This window comes from Alligator mississippiensis, chromosome 1 (genome assembly GCF_030867095.1).
Source record: "Alligator mississippiensis isolate rAllMis1 chromosome 1, rAllMis1, whole genome shotgun sequence".
Taxonomy (NCBI): Eukaryota; Metazoa; Chordata; order Crocodylia; family Alligatoridae; genus Alligator; species Alligator mississippiensis.
In genome coordinates, this window is record NC_081824.1 from 448,384,629 (window position 1) to 448,405,106 (window position 20,478).

Below are 20,478 nucleotides of genomic sequence, written 5' to 3' on the forward strand. Positions count from 1 at the left end.
GAAAATGACTATAGGATTTTAGGTAACTGTCTCAGGAAGCTACAAGCAACAGCAGAAATGAAAGGTGGGATTTGCAGGCCTATGAAAAGTGAAACATTCTCTACTCCCAGTTTGAGAGCTAGGAATAAGCGAAAGGGCACAGTAGGTGAATAAGGCCCCTTTCAGGAGGGTGAGTGTATGAAAATAAGCCACTTCTGTATCTGCTGCTTCTGGGAGGATGGTTATGGGGAGCAAGGGTGAAGTTCCTCAACTCTTGAAATTTTGAGTTAAGGGTACATAAGAGACGAGACATCTTGAGTGAGATTCAAAGACAGATCTCTGACTAACAGAAAAGTGCCCTTTGCTTTCTTCCCTGGAGCTATTGTGGACAAGGGAGGACGATAAACCTCTTGCCAAGATTTTATCCTTGTAGTAAATTATGAAAGCCTATCACAAGCAAAAACAGTAAATTCATTGCTAAGTTTTGTCCTCTGGTTAGTAGTCGTACAGTTTCCAAATCCAGTATAAATATCTTCCTGACAATACAATATGCTAACTCTAAGTAACATGTATTTTAGAATCTCTGGAAATACTAGAACAGAGAATTGTAGCTGGAAATTCAGTCCTAATCCATCCTCAAGAACAAGCAGCCAAAATTAGAATGGAAGCAGAGAGACAAAAACAGGTATGTGTGTGCATTTTTTTTCCTCGGCAATATCCTTTTCTTAAAGTGCATTTTACATCAGAATGGCTCAAATGCAAACAGATCTAATTAGGTTTGTAAAACAGCTTTGACTATCCCTCCCTTTTTATATACATGTAGCTTTAAAAACTGCCTTTAAAGTTAATATTTTTCCATAATCTCTTGTTGTTTTTCTGGGGGTTTTTTGTTTGTTTGTTTGGTTTTTTTTAATTTTCATCAGCTCTTCATGAGGTATTGAAGAGTAAGGGGAAAATACTTTTGTAGTTTCTAGAAACTATTGAAAAAGGTACAAGAGAGATGGCTTAAATTTGGAATTTGATGTTTACAAAATCCTCACTGACGAGTAGTGCCCTTGAGTGTCTGTACATGTGCTGCGGGGGGAGGAGGGGGCACTTTTTAATTAAAGTGGTTCTCGGGATCCACTCTAATTACAATCCTTGCAGTGTCTCATTTATTCAGCATCCCACATTTCAAAATGGCAGTGGGCAATTTAACTAAAGCTTGTTTGACATGCTTTAGTTAAGGCCCCCTGCCACCATTTTTAAATGCAGAGCGCTGAATACACAAGATGCTGCAGCACAATTAATCGAGTCTGTTCTGACGTGTTGTAATCAAAACGCATCAGAGCATGTGTAAAAATGCCCTTTGTTTTGGGAGTTTGGGATTAACGGTACAATAGTACTGTTAGTCTGTGAGTAAGCATTTATAGTTTGAGTCAAGGAATTCCCATGGGTCTGGTTTTTTAACATCCTCTTCTCTCGTAGCTGCATCTAATTCTAGACCTACTGCCTCCAAGCAATAAGAACTTAAGCACAATTCTTTGCCATTTCAACGCGTTTATAACAGGTGTCAGCAGTTGAATCTACAGCAACTAGTTCTGGCCCATGGAGCAACTGGATCCAGCCCATACAGTTAGGGCTAAAGCAGTGAGGGCTTCACCTGTCTTGTGCTGCACTGTGGCTGGGTGGCATGGAGCTTTCCCATGCTGCCACTGCCAGGCTGCAGTGCTAGAAACAGCACCAGAGAAAAGGTAGTGGCAGTGCTGGCCGGTGTGGCCTAGTGTCAGCCCATCTAGGACCTGAGCTGGGCACTTCTGGCCTGCCATTTCAGTATGTTGCCAGCTGCTGGACAGTCCTGTTCTACACCTTATGTTAATTTGTAATTTTAAAAATTAAAAGCATACCTAAGGAAATTAGAAATTGGGAAACTTCAACTTTGTGGATGTATAAATAAAAGCCGGCAAGCCAGGAAATGCAGAATTGAAAGAGATACTGTCAGTTTTAAAATTATTTTCCTGAAAAATGCTATCTGTTTTTACTTGCTGCCTTGGCTACTTGTATGTTTAACCAAACATTGAGAATTGTCTCTGGAAATTAGATTTATTTTCCCATCTGCCAGCCTTAGTTATTGCAGTTGTTAGACTAATCACAGTATTTGTCTGGAATGTGTGTATAAATATAGAATTAAAGTGAAACTATGTAGTTGCCAAGATATGTATTCACATATCTACTACATTTTATAGCCCAGTTTCAGTATCGCCTGTTCCCAAAGGTCTGGCTTTTCTAAAATGTCTTCTGTGTTCTATGCGCTTACACCTTTTCATGATCAACACGTTGAACATTTGTGGTGAGGTAGACAATAAAACAATAGCTATGTTGTTCTAGTCCTGTTGTATCCCATATTTAGGGATATACTTAATTCGCAGTTTTCGGAAATCAGTGATATCCAGGATCACTGGAAAATACTCCATGGGCCATGGTTTCCGGCGAAATCAACCCATAAAAACCCCAGCATATTATATGATACGCTGTTTTAGAATCTCACAATCCTTACCGTGATATTTAGACAATGCGGCAATCCCTGCAGCTACTCATGTGCTTAAGATGTGCTGTCTGCAGTGAGGGGCAGGGCCTATTCTCTAGTCTGTAGCAAGGGGCTACCAGGAAATGCCTGCAAAATCAGCCCTTCAGGCCACAAGCAAGCTGTGAAAATGGCTTGGTCTCACTGCAAGTTAAGTAGGACCCTGCTCAGTCTAAACAAACTCTGAATCTACTTTAATGCATGTTGGAGGCTTCCAAGGAACACATGGGTACAGGCAACTGAAAAGGTGGCCCATCTCCCATTTGACTTTACTCAAATGAGCACGTTGCAAATCGGTGATGTGCACTGATAGAGGGGCCATCTGTCATATGACACCTCTGTTTGAGGCTCTGATGAGCGCTCAGTAAAGATTAGCATGTCTCAGAACAGCATGTCTTTGCTGCTGTGTTCTGGCCAGTTCAGTCTCTGGCAGCAATTTCAAATGGATACACTTGGGACAAAAGTAGAGAATATAGTATTATACTGTCTCTGTGCCTGGAAACTAAGTCTTTGGTCCATAATAAATTCCTAGAGAGAGATTAAAAATAAGAAAACCACTTCAGAGGTTTGTGAAGTGCACTGTAAGTTATATATCCATTAAGTACTTCAGAGGTACTGAGAGACTTAATTTAACATTAGTAAAATGTCTTAAATCTTTGAAAAGCACTATAGATTGTGAAAAACACTTGTACTTATTCTGAATTCAGCCTCACAGTGGGGAATTTGTTCCATCCTCCAATTTCTTTGTAGAAAATGTTACCTGATTGAATTAGATTTTGATTTTCTCTATTGTGCTATTGTGATAGCAGTTGTTGATGAATGTAAGATAGCACAAAACTGTGAAGTGGCTGGTAAGAATCTGTTGTCTAGTCAAAGGCATATATAGTTTACATGTTATGAGAATCCTCTAACAAAATAGGGGTTGCTTTGTAGTACAGATAATTTCACTGTATGTGATTTGGGACTTAGTTGATTCTCCTGTCATTTAGTTTTGCAGAATCACTGTAGTATTTCTTTTTGATAGAATGAACAAATAGAGCAACAAAAACAGGAGCAGCTGGCCTTGCTTAAACAAATTGAAGAAAAGCGAATGTGCTTAGAGGACGACTATCTGAAGATCCGAATGCAGGCTCATTTGGAAGAAATTAAGACAAGGGGGCAAGAGGAGAAAGATCAGCCATCCCATCTGGCACAGATGAATACTCATTCGGTTATGAACCAACAGACAGAGGTGGAACACAGGGTAAAGGAACTGATTCCCACTGCTGAAATAAAGGTTTATTTAAGCCTTACTTTGTCCATGCCAGAAGGCAGGATCTCCTACCTCGGAAATACATTTGTTTTGAAGTGGAAGCACTGGTTTGTTTGTTGGCAGTGGGCTTTGGGTAGTGGTTTACTTTTGCAGGATTTCAGGACAGTGTCTGGACCCATGGTAAAAAAGAATAAGGCCGTGCAGAGAAAACCACATATTTCCCCCAAGAAAAAGTGTGAGGAAGTGTATAGTGGGGGAAATTGACTTTTTTGAGTGCACAGATACCTTATACATTATCCCCGTGGAAGAAAGGAGATCAGTGATGTAGAAAGGATCTGATCTTATTTGCTATTAAATGACCTGGAGGCATCTGCACAAGAACTTGTTCTCCAGTGCTCTTTCTGGGGACTGATCCTGTAAACAGCACCAAGTTGAACTATTGAACCCCTAGAGTTCAAGCCGTCTCAAACTTAAATGGCAGATCAACTGTGAGCAGCATTATAGTCCATAGTATAGCTTTCGATCAGTATTGTTCAGAAGAGTGCAGTCCGTCTTTACTTCCTCAGGCTGAAATCAGGGCAAACTTGCTTCAGCTGGCTTGGAGTAAGAATGAGCATGCTGCCTTAATTCAAAACAATACACATATGAATACTGATGAAAGATTTTCATGTGTAAATAATTTATTTCCTTTTAGACTGAAACTGCTGCAGTACCAGAAACTACCAGTCCTAGAGAGAATGACCATGTACAGATAATTCGTAACTATCAACAGCGTCTTCTACAACAGAACAGGTACATTCCCTTATGTAATCAAGATTGAGAGGACAGTTTCAGAATTATTTGCTAATTGCTGATCCAGTAATTAAGAAGGTCTTCATGTCACACAAGAAACACGTTGTCATTCTGTTTTTAGGTTGCACAAACAGTCAGTTGAAGAAGCCAGAAAACGTTTACAGGAGTACCAGAATAAGTTGAAGCAAAGATATCCTTCAACTTCTTCTATACCCTTAAGCTCTACAGTTGCATCAGAGTCGAGATGTGTTGCTTTCAAACCTACTTTGGAATCAGTTTTACAAACCCACGTACCTGCAATGCTTCAGCGAGTTCATCCAACAGCCTGTCAGTCAACCAAACAAATGCAGGCTCAAGAACTTGCACAGCCATTAATCAGGTGTTCCAGAGCACATGGTATGTTAGAAAAAACATTTGGGCAAAGAGACAATGAGCTAATGCAGAGTACAGGCTTGAATAGTCAGTTACGGTGTTCACTTACGTCAGAGTTGAAGCAAAGACCATTTCAGTTACTTCAGCATTCCCCTTCACACAAGCAAATGGAATGGTTGAATTCCAGTAACCAGGTCAGAGAGTCCTCTGAATCCCAGAGGCTGCCAGTATCAATCCTGACTTGTCAAGGTACTTCCTCGGATATTTTGCAACCAGAGGCACAGTTCATTTTGCCCACAGAAGATTCATCTGAGTCTTCAGAAACTTTGCATTTTGAAAAAAATCTAGGATCTCCAAAGGTGCCAAACCAACAAACAGAGGCAGAAACCCCCAAACAGCCTCTGTTCTTAGTACCTTGTATGCCACCAACAGAGGAGTCTCTCATAACTCAGGCAGCATCATTTGACTCTTCAGAGTGCCAGCAGATACCTGCAGAAAGCAGCATAAAAACCTTTGAACCAACCTTCACTCAGGCATTTCAGCATCTTACTTCATTATCTCTTGAGCCTGGGGTGATCCAGGAGTCCTTGGCGTCAAGAAATAAGGATGTTTCGTTGTTAAATTATTCCAATATATTGAATTTAAGGGAGAGAGTGCTAGCCTCTTCAGAAAGCATCCAAGCTCAGCAAGACCACTTGAAACAACTGCAAAAGCAACTGGACATACAAAGAGAAGCTCTTCTTTCTAGGCAGAGAATGCAGGAAGAATTACTTATATGGAAACAAACTAAATTGAAAGAACAGATGCAAAGAAAACAAGAGGCTGTGAAGGATTTGCTTAATAAGCAGGTATGGTTTATAAGTACATTATAACAGGTTGTTTGCCAGTAGAATGCAGTGGAATTTACCAGTTAGCAAAGTGATGCATGTGGCTGCATGTGCAGTCTGTCCTTTACCAAAGCATAGACCCAAGCTGGAACCTTTGCAGTCAACAGTCAGTAGACCACTTTTTCTGTCCACTCCAATTGGAGCTGTACTAAGCTTGTCTGGCCTTTGTCTCTGAACATAATGTTCATTAAAGTAGCTGCAGTACTTGCAAAGCTTTTCAGCTCTAGAAATGCAGTTGGTGTGTACAAAAGCTAAATACGTTAATAGTCTTCGTTGTTCAAAGTGTCTGAAAGACCCTTTGTCAAGTAAACTGTTTAAAAAAGCACAACTTAATTGTTCAAATGTGCAAACTAGATAATTGGTTCTAAAACTGTTACATTGTCTAAGGAGCCAATATATTTCTATTTATTTCTATTTCTGCATAACAGCTATATTTTATTTTGATTTTTAATTGTATATCACACTTGTATAAAATGAGTCTGTCCCAATTCACAAAAGATACTAAGGATGAAATTGGCAATCTTAAAAGACAAACAACTGTTTAGAAAGATTATCATCTCATTCCATGTATTTATTTCTGTCCTAACTCACTATGCTATAGTTGTGTCTGCTTAGGAGAAGCCTAGAAATGAAAGTTAACTGTAATATGATGATTGAATAATGGGACAATAATGGGGTTTTTTTGCTTTAATAAACACACACTCTCCAGAACCTCTGAGGATGGAACCAGCTTTTTCTCTGCTAAATTATCCTTTCTGTGGGGTGGTCTCAGTGTATGACTGCCAAACCAAGGTACGGATTATTGATTTAAAATTCGTATGCCCATTCTAGAATTCAAGATTTCATAGCTGCAGGGAATAAAGCTTATCCATAATATCCATTTGGAGACTGTTCACAGCATTTTCAGATCAACAACCTCTTCCTAGTTGTTGGCTACACAAGATACATGTGAAAAAATTGAAGAAATATTCTCTTTCCATCTTTATTTAAACCAGTGGTGACCAACCTTTTAGGCAGGCGTGCCTCAAATTAAGCTTTACATCCTTCCTGGGAGCCTCTCTGCTCCCCTTCTCCTGCCTGATCCCTTGCTCTGCTTTCTGTTCCCTACTATGTTTCCTACCTGATCTCCCATTCCACTTTTTGCTCTGTGCTCCCTGCCCAGTTTGCTGCTTTTCTTTCTGCTCCCTGCCCCATCTGACACTGTGCTGTCTGCTCCCTTCCCGATCTGCTGGTTGCCACACACAAGCTGCACATGCCACATGTGGCATGTGCCACAGTTTGGCCACCCTGGTTTAAACTGTCCTAGAATGGAAAACATCCTAGAAGAATACTTTTTCATCTTTGCAGTCTTCAGAAAACTAAAATCCCTGCACTTAGTGACTGAGAAATAAATAAAAGCATGTTTTCAGGACCTGAGCCTGCAAGGAGCTGAATATGTTTGCCCAGCAACCTAGTAGTGCAGTTAAGCACACAACTGACTTTTGTGTATGAGCCCCATTGAACTGCATGGATATATGCAGCATACATGTTTTGTTGTTCTGAGCCAGTGACCAGCATCATGCCAAGCTCAAGCATTTAGAGTGTTTCTTTTCTTCCCTCCTGTGTTGTGGAGCTATAGACGATGTAAACAAATAGAAGGAAAAAGATGTCTAGTAAAACATGAGACAATGTTCCCTACTATTAGTTCTTCTTTTTTTAAGGTTGGACAATTTAGCCCATACAGAGAGATGACAGAAACACAAAAGCCAGACCAGTTCAATCTTTTCAAAGGAACAGAAAATTATCAAGACGAGGTCATCTGTGGTAATGTGAACAAATACAATGAAAATGGAGTGCTTTCATGGCGCATCAGTCCAGCTGAGCAAATAGGTGAGGCCATATATCATGCTCTATTATAATTTTAATGCTTGCTTTTTTTAGTTATAATTGAATTCTCTTCTTTTACCCTCAGATTATCAATTACATGCCAATAATTTGCAAGATTGCTAATTGCAGAACATATTTTTTTTTTTTTTTTTTACAGAACAGTCTCAAAAAATTCCAGTAAGAGAACAGAAATGTAGAACTTCAAAACCACCTCTGGCAAAAATCAAATTAGGTCTAAATTTGGAACAACATGAACTTAGTGTTATACCTGAGGTAGATACACCAAGAAGTTGGAATGTTTCTCTTGCAGGTAAAATACTTACTAAATGTTCTCTCTTGTGAGACACAAAACCCTAAGTAAGAAATTCAACAGTATTTTTCTCTAAGGCTTTGAAATGATTGAGAGTGAAAGCAGTGTTTTCAACTATGATTTCAGTAAAATTATGTGATGTTTATTTCAACAACAGCAAAATCTATACTACATGCTTTACAAATGCTTAAGATAACAGGGGCCTTCCTGGAAGTGTTTACAGACTGAAAAGGGAAATTGCTTGATTATCCTGTCATTTATGAATGTGACCCTCCCATTGCAGTATGGGTAGATGAGCAGTCCTATAATAGGGACTACTGAGGGCTACTGGTTTAAAAAAAATTAAAATTAAATTGTTTACTGCTGAAATATGCTTCAGTATAAGTACTCCCTTATGAATGACAAGGAATTGTTTGTGGTACCTTTTCCTAAATGGGGTAGCTTTTTCTACCATCAACAGATGCTAAATGCTGTGCTCCAGCAGTGGATGGTTACTGCACGCCTAAATGATGTTTATAAAACATATTTTAATGATTGCTTGGTGTTGGGTTGTTACAGAACTCTTTAATAATCTTTGTTGAGGTTTGTTAAATACTCAACAGAGTCAATTTAAATGATCAAACTGCAGTCTGATTTCAACTTCCTGTCGATACAAGACTACTAGAACTAGGAGGCAAAAGAGAACAGTTACTGTTTTGTTTCCTTTAAAGGTGTAGTAGTAATTTTACATAATCGATTTCACTATTTCCCCTGGGGGTCAGTTAGCTTCCTCAGTTGTTTATGGTGGAAAAGGTGCTTGTAAAGCCACACAAATTGGCAGAGACTCAGACTACGGTTCTTCAAGTAGATGGTATCCATTCAAACCTAGGTTTATATTGTAGCAAGTACTAGAGTTAATGTTCTGATATTTTTTTTTAAAAAGGTAAAGAGAACAATCTGGGTGATATTAAATGTGTTAGTTTGGCATTAAAGAATTAAAGGTAGGTAATTAACAATCAAATCTTCTATCATCTGTTCCTTTATTTTGCCTAGGCTCAGTTTCAATCAATTATAACTTATGCAAAATTGATGCTATTACAAATTTGGTTGCTAAAGGGAATAGTGTTAACATGATATGTTTGCATTTGTACAACACACTTAACTTGGGATTTAGACATCATTTTGATTAATAAACTAGAATATACATAACCAAGATGCCGTACATTAAATCTGACTCTTTGATAGATCTCAGAATGTAATTGTATGGGGAAACCTCGTCAAGATAGTATCTTTCTAGCAGGATCTTGCACATATGGATTCTTGTTCCTGTATGTACTGAACTTTATCCTAGAAGAAGATACAGTTATTACTGAAAGTCTGCAGGTTACCCAAAGATTGGGAAAGAAGGCAGATCACTGATACAGATCATGATTGGGATTATTTGGTAAACTGAGAACAACAAACAGCTTAGATTTTAATATACTTAAATGTAAAGTCATACATCTAGGAACAAAGAATGTTAGGCCAGTCTTTCAATGTGAAGATCTCTATCCTGGGAAGCAGTCAGTCTAAAAAAGAAAAAAGACTGTCAGACCATGGTAGATGCAGTAGAACCTGGATAATTAATAAGCCCTATAAAGATCTTATAAAGCAACTTGAGGGTATATACAGCTGAGCAAAGAGCTCCATTGGACTGCTGAGATGCTCCAACCGACAGCTGTAGCTTGTACTTCAAATGGCACTGCTTCTCAGTCGGTTTTGTAGAATCACTACAGTATTCCAGGTGAGTGGAAAAGTGGCACCCTGTGAAGTAAGTCATAGTGAATAGTTGCAACAATTTGTCCTTCACTGTACAAACTCTTGAAAATTTAAATGTGTTGTGAACTATCCAGGTATGAATCATCTGGGTTCTACTGAAATCAAATGACTCTGAGTTCATAGTGTGAAGAGATAATGTGTTATTTGCATGTGCAAATAGGGCAGTGAAAACTTGTAGCAATTGGGAGAGGTCTTGGATGATTGGAAATGGGCAAATATAGTACCCATCTTTTAAGAAAGTTTTGGTTAGATATTAGGAAATCTTTCTCACAAGGATAGTAGTAAAGAATTGGAACAGGTTACCCAGAGACATGTGGAATCTCCATCCTTGGAGGTTTTTAAGACCTGGCTATCCAAAGCCTTGGCCAGGATGATATAGTTGGGAATGGTCCTGCTTTGAGCAGGGGGTTGGACTAGATGAGTGGTTTTTGGACTTTTTTCATTCGCAGACCCCTAAAAAAATTTTGAATGGAAGTGCCAGACCCATTTGGAAATTTTGAAAGGAGGTGCAGACCCCTTTGAATTGTATGTGTAGGTATTCACATACTTTTGATTTATCGCGGTTATCTTTTGCAGACCCCTTAGACATTGTCTGTGAACCCCCAGGGGTTCATGGACCACAGGTTGAAAACCACTGTACTAGATGACCTTCTGAGGTCTGTTCCAACCCTAATTTTCTGCTTCTGTGAATACTGAGCTTGAGTAGAGGGGTTATTATCTCTGTATTAGCCTGTGATACAGCTACTGCTAGAACACTGGCTCCCAGTACTCATATCAAGAATTCAAGAAAGATGTTATAAAATGGGAGAGGTTTTGGAGATCAAAGCTCAGGTTTCTATCCTCTTACTCCATCTATTTTGCTTAATAGAAACCGTAGAGGGCTGATTTGATTACAGTCTATGTACCTACATATGGATTGGAAATATGATGGCAGTCTCAGTCTAGCACACAAAGGTATAATGAGAACCAGAGACACATTCAGACTAGAAATAAGGTGTAAATTTGTAGGTGGGTATTAGTTAAACATTGATACAATTAACTAGGGGTTTTACCAGATTTGTCTGGTAACTTCTAAGTTAAGATTGGATTTAGTTTTTTCTTTTAGAAGAAATGCCCCATTTCAAACAAATTCATTTAAGGAAAGTCTATGGCCTGTGTTGCACAGGAGGTCAGACTATACTATCCAGTGGTTCCTTCTGGCTTGAATTTATGAATTTTCATTTGAAGCAGATCCTTTAAAATTCAGGGTAGTCTCTCAGCAGTGTACCATATGCACCTTAACACTTCATTATAAGAAAGTTGAAACATCACAGCTCTGTACTCTTAATAAATAAAAACTTTTTTAAAATTCAGGTAAGCCCGACTCTCCCGGTGAAGAAACTTCTTTCTCTGGCACTGAGGGGGAGCTAACATCTAATATGTGCAGCCATGAATCTCTTAATGAAGAAAGAGACTTATCCAGAGTCCTAGCAAGCTCTAAAGAACAAAGCTCTAATGACAGCTTAAGACAAAGTGAACAGTCAAGTAGCTCATGGCATGAACTGCAGATGGTGGATGCTGAAAGTTTGTGTGACCCAGGTGAGAGAATCTATCTTTTTAAAGATCTATACAGTTATTGTTCAGTGTTATTAGTTAGATGGTTCTTCACCCGTTTTGTCTGGCCTGATTTGTTCAAGGCTGTAGGTTTGGTTTTGTTATAAAATGGTATTTCAAGTTGGAAAGAATGAAATAATTCATCTAAAACGTACTAACAATTTTCTCTCTAGACTAGAGAGACAAAACATGGCACATCAAATCCCTGTTGTCTTTCTGTGTTAATGTAAATGCGGGGATGTGATCCTTCTGTTTTAGTAACCTGGGCTCTCTTGCTGTGTATTAGGGCAGCGTTTCTAAACCAGTGGGTCATGACCCAAAAGTGGGTCGCAAGAATATATGAAAGGGTCACAGACAAATTTTAAAAATGGATCATATTTTGCATACATTTTTTTTAAAAAATAGCTGCTAGTCGTTTACCATATGTTAACACTGTATATACTAATAAACAGGGATCTGGGTTTTTTGTTTGCCATGGAAGAATGAGGATTTTCTCCTTTTTAAGGAGAAAAATATGGGAAACTGCATGTTTCCCCTTGCAGAGTTCCAGCCTGCAAGGGGCTGCTTGGGGCTGGGGGAAGTGGGAAGAGGGTGATCAGGCAGGTGGTGCTACGTGCATGTGTACACAGGCACATAGCAGCCAGGCAGCGTGGAGAACAGCTCCTGCAACTCCCTGCATGTAAGTCTATGGGGCAAAGGGGGGTAGGGGGCCACAGGTGGATTGAGTGGAGCAGCACGACTTGTTGCTGCCTCCACCAGAACCACTGCACCTGCAACAGTGCAAGGAGTAACAGATTGGGGTGGGGAGGGGGCACTTCCCTAACCTCCTCCTCCGCCAGCCACTCGTGTGCCAGGCCATAGCTCTACCCCACTGCCATGTCCCAGCAGCCTCTGCTGCTCCCCTCAGGCTGCAGCTCTATCCCGAAGTGGAGGTAGGGTGGTAGGCAGTGCGGGTGGCCTGGGGGGGAGCAGTGGTGGTAACGGCAACCAGACTATGGCAGCAGGGTACAGCCATGGACTGGCACACAAGCAGCTGGTGGCAGGAGGAGGTGGGGGCAATGGCACCCCACCATCCATTGTCCATTATTACTTACGCTGTTAGTGACGTGGCTGATGCAGGGTTTTGGCAGTGGTGGCAGCAGCAATGAGTCTTGTCACCCTGCTCTGCCCTCCCATGCTGGGTTCTGCCTGCTGGGCTGCAGCCCCATGCCTGCAGTGGGTGCACTAATCTGGGAGAGCGTGTGGGCCCCCCACCCCCCCCCAATCTCCCAGACACCCATCCCTTTCCCCACATACCTGGAGGTCTGGGAGCAGGGGGCAGCGGGTCAGGAGTGAGGGGCACCAGCAGGGCTGGGGGGGGGGGTGACAAAGCAGAGGGGAGTCTGTGGGTTGGGTGTGAGGGACACTGTTGGCCAGGGGCCTATTTTCTACTTAAACTATTTACTGGCCATCAGTGTTTACAAATGGGCCCTGGTACAAAAAAGGTTAAGAACCACCATACTGGGGGACACTGCAATGAGAAACAAGCATAAGAATTGCATTATTGACTCTGACTTTTTGTTAAAGAAAATAAAAATAAAACCAAATAGTAGTTAGTTCAATCCTTGTTTCTCCTGTTGGTCTCTCTATGGAGGGCTTTGGAGATCGCACCAATGAGAGTGGGAGTGCCAGTGGAGGACACAGTTACCCTGTTCCCAAATCAGCAGAGGTTCTTTTTGTGAATCGGATAGAACAGGGGTGGACAGTTATTTTGACTGAAAGACCGCTTAGTGTTTTGGTGAACTGTTGAGGGCCACAAGGGTAGCCTTGCCCCTCAACAGGTGCCCCACCAGTTGGTCACCATCTTGGGACTTGAAATCCTGCCCCCAACCCCCCTGACCTTTGCCACTGGAAGTCCCTCCTCTTGCCCCAGGAGTACTCCTTTTGGGAAGTGGGGTTTACAATCTTCCAACCAGAAAAAAACTAAATTTGTATACTAAAAATCACACACATTTTATTTCAAAAACATATTTTTGTCCCAATTTGTATGTTTTGTGCATCTAGAGGTGATTGCATAATAGCTCAAAATGAAGTCTTATTCTTGTACATGGTGGGGGGGCAGGGCATGTGGAGGGGTGTGGGGTGTATGGGTGGGTAGGTAAGGGGTTTTTTGGATTGCTGGGGTGGGGTATGTGTGGGTGTGGGTACATGGTTATGGGGTTTGTGGGGGATTGGTTGTGCATCCAGGAACCCTGCGAGCTGACCCGCCCTGATGGCATGGGACTTGCCATGGCTCCTGGCGCACCATTGGGCTAGGTTGGCTCTGTGTAGGTCCTGGTGTTACAGCCAGGAATCATGTGCCGCAGGGCCGATCCAGCTGTCTCTGTGCCATGCTGCATGGGTCCCGGTGTTGCAGCTAGAAACTGTGGTGCCTGGAGGGGAGGGGAGGGGATGGGACGGGACAGGTCGGCGCAGTGCTAGAACATGCTCAGCTGGCTCCATGCCGCACAGCACATTTCCCTACTGCAGTGCCAGGACCTGTACAGAGCCAGCCTGGCCCAGCCTGTTTTGGCCTGATGACATGGGAACTGAGGGAACCAAGTGCTGCTGGCTCAGGCCAGCCAGCTTTGTGCTGCACTATGAGGGTCTCAGCATTGCAGCCGGGAGCCCCACTGCTTGTCATGGAGCTGGCTGGCTCAGCTGGGCAACTCCCACCAGCACATGGTTCCTGGCTGCAACACTTGGACCGCAGAACGCAGCAGTAGCCAAGCTGGCCCCTGCAGATCCCAGCTGGCTCCTACTGTCGCCAGCCCTGGCCCTGGGTCCCCGTGCTCCCACTGCTGCCGCTCCCCAATCCTTTCCCTGCCGCCACTGCCTTTCCCCTGCCACTTCCCTTCCTTCCCTACCCACCACCACTGTTCTCCACTGACTGCCCACCTACCTGCCACTCTGGCCGCACATGGTTCCCAGCTGCAGGGCTGGGATCCTACGGTGCAGCAGGAACCAGTTGGGAGCCACATGGTGGCAGCTGGGTTGGGCTGGCTCCTGCTGTGCCGGCATCCTCCTTCCACCCCATCCGTTTGTTCTTAGCTGAGTTTTCCTCTCAGGTGGACAGAGACGGAGAACAGCCCCAGGTTCACCAGGCCGGAAGCCTCTGCTAGGCAGAAGCTTCCAGTTGGCAGCGGGGGGCGGCATGCCTTGCTGCTGCTGCCTGCCTCCAGCTCCTCCATGGTCCTGCTGCCAGTGGTACCTTGTCATCTTTGACAGGCAGCCACAGGAAGATGATAATTTTCTAATTTTTTTAAGGGCCCCACGAGCCAGGTAGAATGGTCTAACAGGCTGAATCTGACCCACAGGCTGTATTTTGCCTGCCCCTGAGATGGAACAGGTAATTCAGCATAAAATGAGCCACTGAATTTTCTTTAAGGGCTGGTGAATACTATTTTGTATGTTATGGATAAATCAGGTGGTTTATAAATGGGCCTGGGTAAGCAGTCTTAAATAAAACCTGCATGCCCAAATAAAATATTGTCCAGTTACTAAAAAGCCTTTACAGCATTTATCTCAAAATGGACAAATTATTGATTCTCAAATCTTAATACCCACATTCTCTCTTTGCTTACCAAAATATAGCTTACTATGTACTTTTAAATGGTAAGATGCCCTTGAATTTAAGATGCATCCAAACTTTCTGACTCCAAATTTAAGAAAAAATAAATAAAACAGCAAATAAGGACACATGTACACAGTTATAATCTCCATAGTACAAGGATGTCAAGCGTAAGGCCTGTGGGCTGGATCTAGCCTGTGGAGCCATTTGATCCAGCCCATGAGTTACTGGCCTTAGTCCCATGTGCTGATCCTGGCTCTGTATGCAACGTGCAGGAGACAGGCTGGATCTGGCACTGCATACACTGCAGGCAGTACAGAGGGTTCGTCTGGGGCGTTGCATGCAGCCTCTGTCCTGGACCCCCCTCTATGCCATGTGCAGCACTGGGTCCAGGCCATACATCATGGGCAGCGCGCACCCCATGGGCAGTGTGTACTCCACAGGGCTGGACCGGCCATGCATGCAGGAGGGCCAGCACAAATCATGTGCTCTTTGCAGTACCTGCCAGACCTGAAGGGGGTCCAGGGCACATGCTGAATGTGACGCCCCGGGACTAACACCATGTGCTGCTTGGAGCACCAGATCCAGCGGTTGAGAAGGCAAGCACACTGCAAAGATTCCAAGCTATAAAAGATTACCATTGTTATAGCAAAAAACACTCCAGTGCTCACCTTCCCTTGGGGCCAGGGAATGGCTTTGGCTTCAGTTTTCTTTACAATGGCCAGTGTAACAATGCTTTTAGACAGTCTCACTTTAATTCTGTACTTTGGCCTCTACACCTCCCTGCTAATCAATCCCATTTTCTGTTCCTTGTAGGTTCTCCTCTTGCATTTAGAATCCTTTGTGATGTATGTATTCATTAAGGCAAGCATGTACCCCCTTCCCAACCATTTTTTTCCCCTTCTTCAGGTATCCTTTGCCCCCAAGATGTTCTTACTGAATTATTTTCTTTTACAACATATCCAAAGCTTTCAAGCTATATGAAAAAGTGTGGACTGGAAATATATCTGTATGAGATATTGGTTATTTTTTAAACTCTAGTTTTCTCTTAGTGGGCATTGTTTGTTCCTTAAATGTTTGAGATGCCAAGCCTTGACATATAGTTGCAAATACTGTAGTCAAAGACTTCTTTCTATAAACCTTCAAAGCTTCCCAGAATCTGTTGCGCAAAGAGAGAAACAGATTATTTATGTATAATACAGCTAAGGTCATTTGATGCTACATCTAATTTCTAATGTATGAAGCCACTGCAGTGACATTTATGTTAGCTAGGGAATAGTTATCTGGCAAGACTTATGCAGCTTTCCAGGAAGAGAATCAGCCCTCCAAAGACTAATAAAGAAGTCATTATCCATTCTTCTTACTGATTAGTTAAAAAATTTAAGAACTATATTAGAAAGGTTATTTTGAGAACTGAATTACTGATATAAAAGGTAAGTTTTTGGACTTGACATCAAATGTCAACCCTTAATAAATCTGACTTTCATCAAGACAATGTCTCAAAAAATGGATTGATGGAAAAGTAGTTTAGAAAGATAACCAACCATTAAACGTGTCTCAAGAATTTTCTGACACGTTTTCAGCACATGCAGCATACTCCTAAATATGCTACATAACTTCAGCTCCTAAGATCAGTCTGCAGAGGCTCCTAGCCAGTGAAAGGATAACAACTATTATCAAATCCAACCAACCGACCATGAAAAAAGGAGTATTTTCTTCTTTCCAAGGAGAAAGGAAGTTATAACAGCTCTCGGAGTGGAACAACATACTCTCTCCGCTTTGCCTCATTCTTAACAGCCCCCCAAACCTGGTGCAGGCCCTGCTGGCTGTAAACCTGCAAAAATGGCAGCCAACCCCAAATTGGTGGCTACCTGCCTCTTCAATTTCAGTAGGTCCCTAGTTAGAAAAGCTTTCTGTTAAGAGTCAGGTACATTAAGGTATTTCATGGACCAAGCTGTTTTTCTTTAATATTTTCTGTTTTGGTGACGGAAACCAGAAACTTCCTGGAATTTCTTTAATTAGCCTAGACACCTAATTTAATAAGTGATCAAAATTACAATTTCTAGGTATCATAAGAATAAAAATAATTGTATCTTTTAAATTTTAGTTTAAGGTGCAAGTTTGTAATAACTTTAATAACTTAATTAATAACCTTTTAATTATGACTGAAGTTCCCCCCCACACACACACATGGAAATACATGGAAATATAAGTTACAGTTACAGCTTAACTGCATGTACATTTAAACTAAATATTCAGTTATAGAAATATTTAAGGAGTTTTTCCTTCTCTGTTTGCTACTATATTCCTTACCCTATGATGGCTTTTTTGGACAGGTTTCCAGGGGTAACTATTTACCATGACCTATGGAAGTCATTATTACTGTTTTTCTGTGATGCTTTTTCCTCATCCTCTCTGCCCAGTCAGGATCTTAAGTGCTTTCATTCCCGTGGTCCTGGATTGCAGGATTGACCTGAGGACTGCAATTCAGAAGCCTTGTATAGTATAAACTGCCACCATATATAAAGTATAGATTAAAAACACGTTTTAATAACTCTTAAGTCTGAACATATTTAGGCTGGATGAGTCTGTTCAGTAAGGCTTGTATACTATATTTGTTTAAAAATTTTAGCTAAATTTAATATATAAAAACCCTTCTCAGTTTTTTCAGCCTTAAGCATCATTCTTCTCCTTCATGTTCATCTGCTCAGCCTCCAATCCAAGACAGTCCCTCTAGCATTTTTCAGATGTGATTATCTTCTTCCACATTGCTGCCCCAGTCAGAGCTCTGAATCCTAAAATTGTTTCTTGTCTCATCCATTTTCTTTTGGCTTAACTGTCCATCTCAATGCAAAATGTTTACCTGTGGCTGCACATATCCCATGCCTTTGCTCTCATCAATTTGTATTACTGGTTGGGTTTCACCTAATCTTTTGGGAGAGGGGGGGGGTCATTTGTTTTGGTTGGCGTTTTCTTTCATGTTTTAGATTGAGCAGTTTCTCACTTGGAATTTTGTCTCTGGAAGTAAGAGTTCAGACCATTCATTCCCAGCTTATCACTGTTTCCACTGGACAAATAAAATCCTATGTATTCTTGCATTAATTTTTAAAAAATACATAAATACATTGTCACAGTGTAACAGCCAGTATGTTAGAGTACAAAAATCTCTTATAGGAGGCTGGAGACGGTGTGAGACAAAGATACTCTATTGGTTAAAAATGTTTCTATTGCTATCCTCCAAATACAATGCATTTTAATGACAGTCCTGTAACTAAGCAATGAGAGAAGGTGAAACTCCTTTTAACCCCACTGAAATTAGTAGTTAGTTTGGCTTAGAGCAATAAACTGTGATGCGTTCATCATTTGTATTAACAGTAGAAAAACAAATGTATTACTGCCTTAAGTAATAAAGCAGTTGCAATTATGGAATAGCTTTAAGCCAGAAGGGAGCATTGGATCATCTAGTTTGATATCCATAATGCACGCCATTACATTTCAGCAAGTTCTCCCCGTATTGATCCCAATAAATTGTCATTGGTTTAAGCGTGTTATTCAGAAAGGTATCTCATCTAGATTTGAAGACTTCAAAAGATGGAAGAGAATCCACTGTTGTCCTTGATGATTTAATCCAGGGGTTGGCAACCCTACAGCTGGGATTGTATCTGGTCCACAGAGAGAATGGTAGTGGGGGAACCCACAGCACTCGTGGTGCAGGGGAAATCAGAGAGAGAACAAATTGATGTCAGCCAGGTCACAGGCAGTGGCCCGTGACTCTTTGAAGGTTGCCAGTTCCTGGCTTATTTCAGTCCACTGTTCAAAATTTGCATTTTATTTTCTATTTGAACATATATGGCTTCAGCTCCTGATCATTGGTTCTTATAATGTGTCTCCATTAAATGAGAGCTCTTTTATCCCAACATTTTCTACCTTTGAAAATACTTAATGTACTCTATTGAAGTACATGTCCTCAGGATAGAAAATAGGCTATGCCCCTACCCCAACTATTGACTTCCCTGATATAAAGCATGCTCATTAACTACCCAGAAAGTGCCCTTCAGTAAGGCTCATCTGCTTTCTCAGAACACCTTATGCATCTGATAGTGGCCTTGGAATGGACAAGACCTAGTCAAATTAGAGTGGTTTTGGAAGCTTTGAAATGACAGCGACTAAGCAGTTAAACTACAAAGTAGACAATAAGTCTGACAATCCTGTGCTCTTAGGTATTTTATGTGCATGACTGGTATACAGACAACAGATGTATTGTAAACAATACACATAGTAGCATACAGTTAAGCAAACTACACATATGTGGACTACGTTGTATATGTTAAGAGATGACTTGATTGACATTTTCTTTTTAATTGAGCGACTTGTATCTCATTTTAAAGAATTCACTCTCCATCAAATAGTTTTTGTAGGTCTCTTCTGTGCCTTTAATGTTTACACATCCTTCTTAAAATTTGTACACCAAAAATGTATAAAATATTCCAATATTAGTTGCACTGTTGCTAGGTTTCTCCAAGGACTTCACTAGCTCTTTTGCCACCGCATTGCACTGGGAACTATATTGAGTTTATGCACTATAACCCCTACATCCTCTGTGAAGCTGGTGCTTTCCAATTTCCTGTTCTGTATGTACTGTTTACATTTCTTGCTTTGAAGTAAATAATTTTTACATTTTGGCTGTATTATAATGCATTTTGTTTTAACAGTCCGAACTAACTGAGAGATCCAGATTGTTCTTTGTGACCAGTCTGTCCTCCCATTCCACTATTTTTTGTCTAATACAAATTCAGTCAGCAGTGACTTTATATCTACCTCCAAAGTACCAATGCAAATATCGCACAAGGTCTCAAGCCTAGCACAAATTTGTATGGAATCAGATGAAAACAACTTGGTTTTAATGATGATTCCCACTAACCACTGCTTTGAGATGAGTTGTTTAGTCGGCTCTTACTGCACTTAGCGTGGCTTGTTCTGCATAGGACCATCTTTTAATGTGAATGTTTTCAGTTTTAAAACGGAAAAATCACAACTGCAAGTTTTTGTGTTCTTCCAGTATTTGTGCTTTGTCGTGGAAGAACACTGTGTGTCAGTAGTTGAAGAAATCCCCCTCTGTCTATTATTTTTTAATATTTTAATAGACTGAAGAATATCAGATATTATAATAGTACTTTTAAATTAGTTCGTCTTGGAGAGAGAACACCCTACCCGTTGATCTATGCAGTAGGAATACAAAATGTTTAGAAGGTGATAAGTGATTCAATTTCAGGCTTAAATTATGCATAGATTCTCACTTGGATTGTCAAAAAACTTTTATAGCTGCCCAAATATGTAGAACTTGAAATATCTTCTGTAAGTCTTTGCCTATAAACACCCCTCTTCATCCTACTGTAGAAATAGACCTATTCTGAGCCATGAAATCCTAGAAAAGTAGGGCTGGGAAGGACCTCAGGAAATCAGCTAGTCCTTCCCCCT

The 20,478-nt window shown here is 41.1% G+C and overlaps 1 protein-coding gene across 3 annotated transcripts in view; it reads left to right on the forward strand.

The window, feature by feature from the left end:
* CEP295 (centrosomal protein 295) overlaps window positions 1-20,478 on the forward strand; it is a 77,534-nt gene that overhangs the window by 35,068 nt on the left and 21,988 nt on the right. For all 3 annotated transcript variants that reach the window (XM_019483629.2, XM_014611209.3, XM_019483630.1), the window contains 7 exons: window positions 558-664; window positions 3,567-3,785; window positions 4,489-4,586; window positions 4,708-5,806; window positions 7,546-7,714; window positions 7,869-8,021; window positions 11,172-11,396. In XM_019483629.2, coding sequence (XP_019339174.1) covers window positions 558-664; window positions 3,567-3,785; window positions 4,489-4,586; window positions 4,708-5,806; window positions 7,546-7,714; window positions 7,869-8,021; window positions 11,172-11,396 — 2,070 coding nt within the window. The remainder of the gene's footprint in view (window positions 1-557; window positions 665-3,566; window positions 3,786-4,488; window positions 4,587-4,707; window positions 5,807-7,545; window positions 7,715-7,868; window positions 8,022-11,171; window positions 11,397-20,478) is intronic.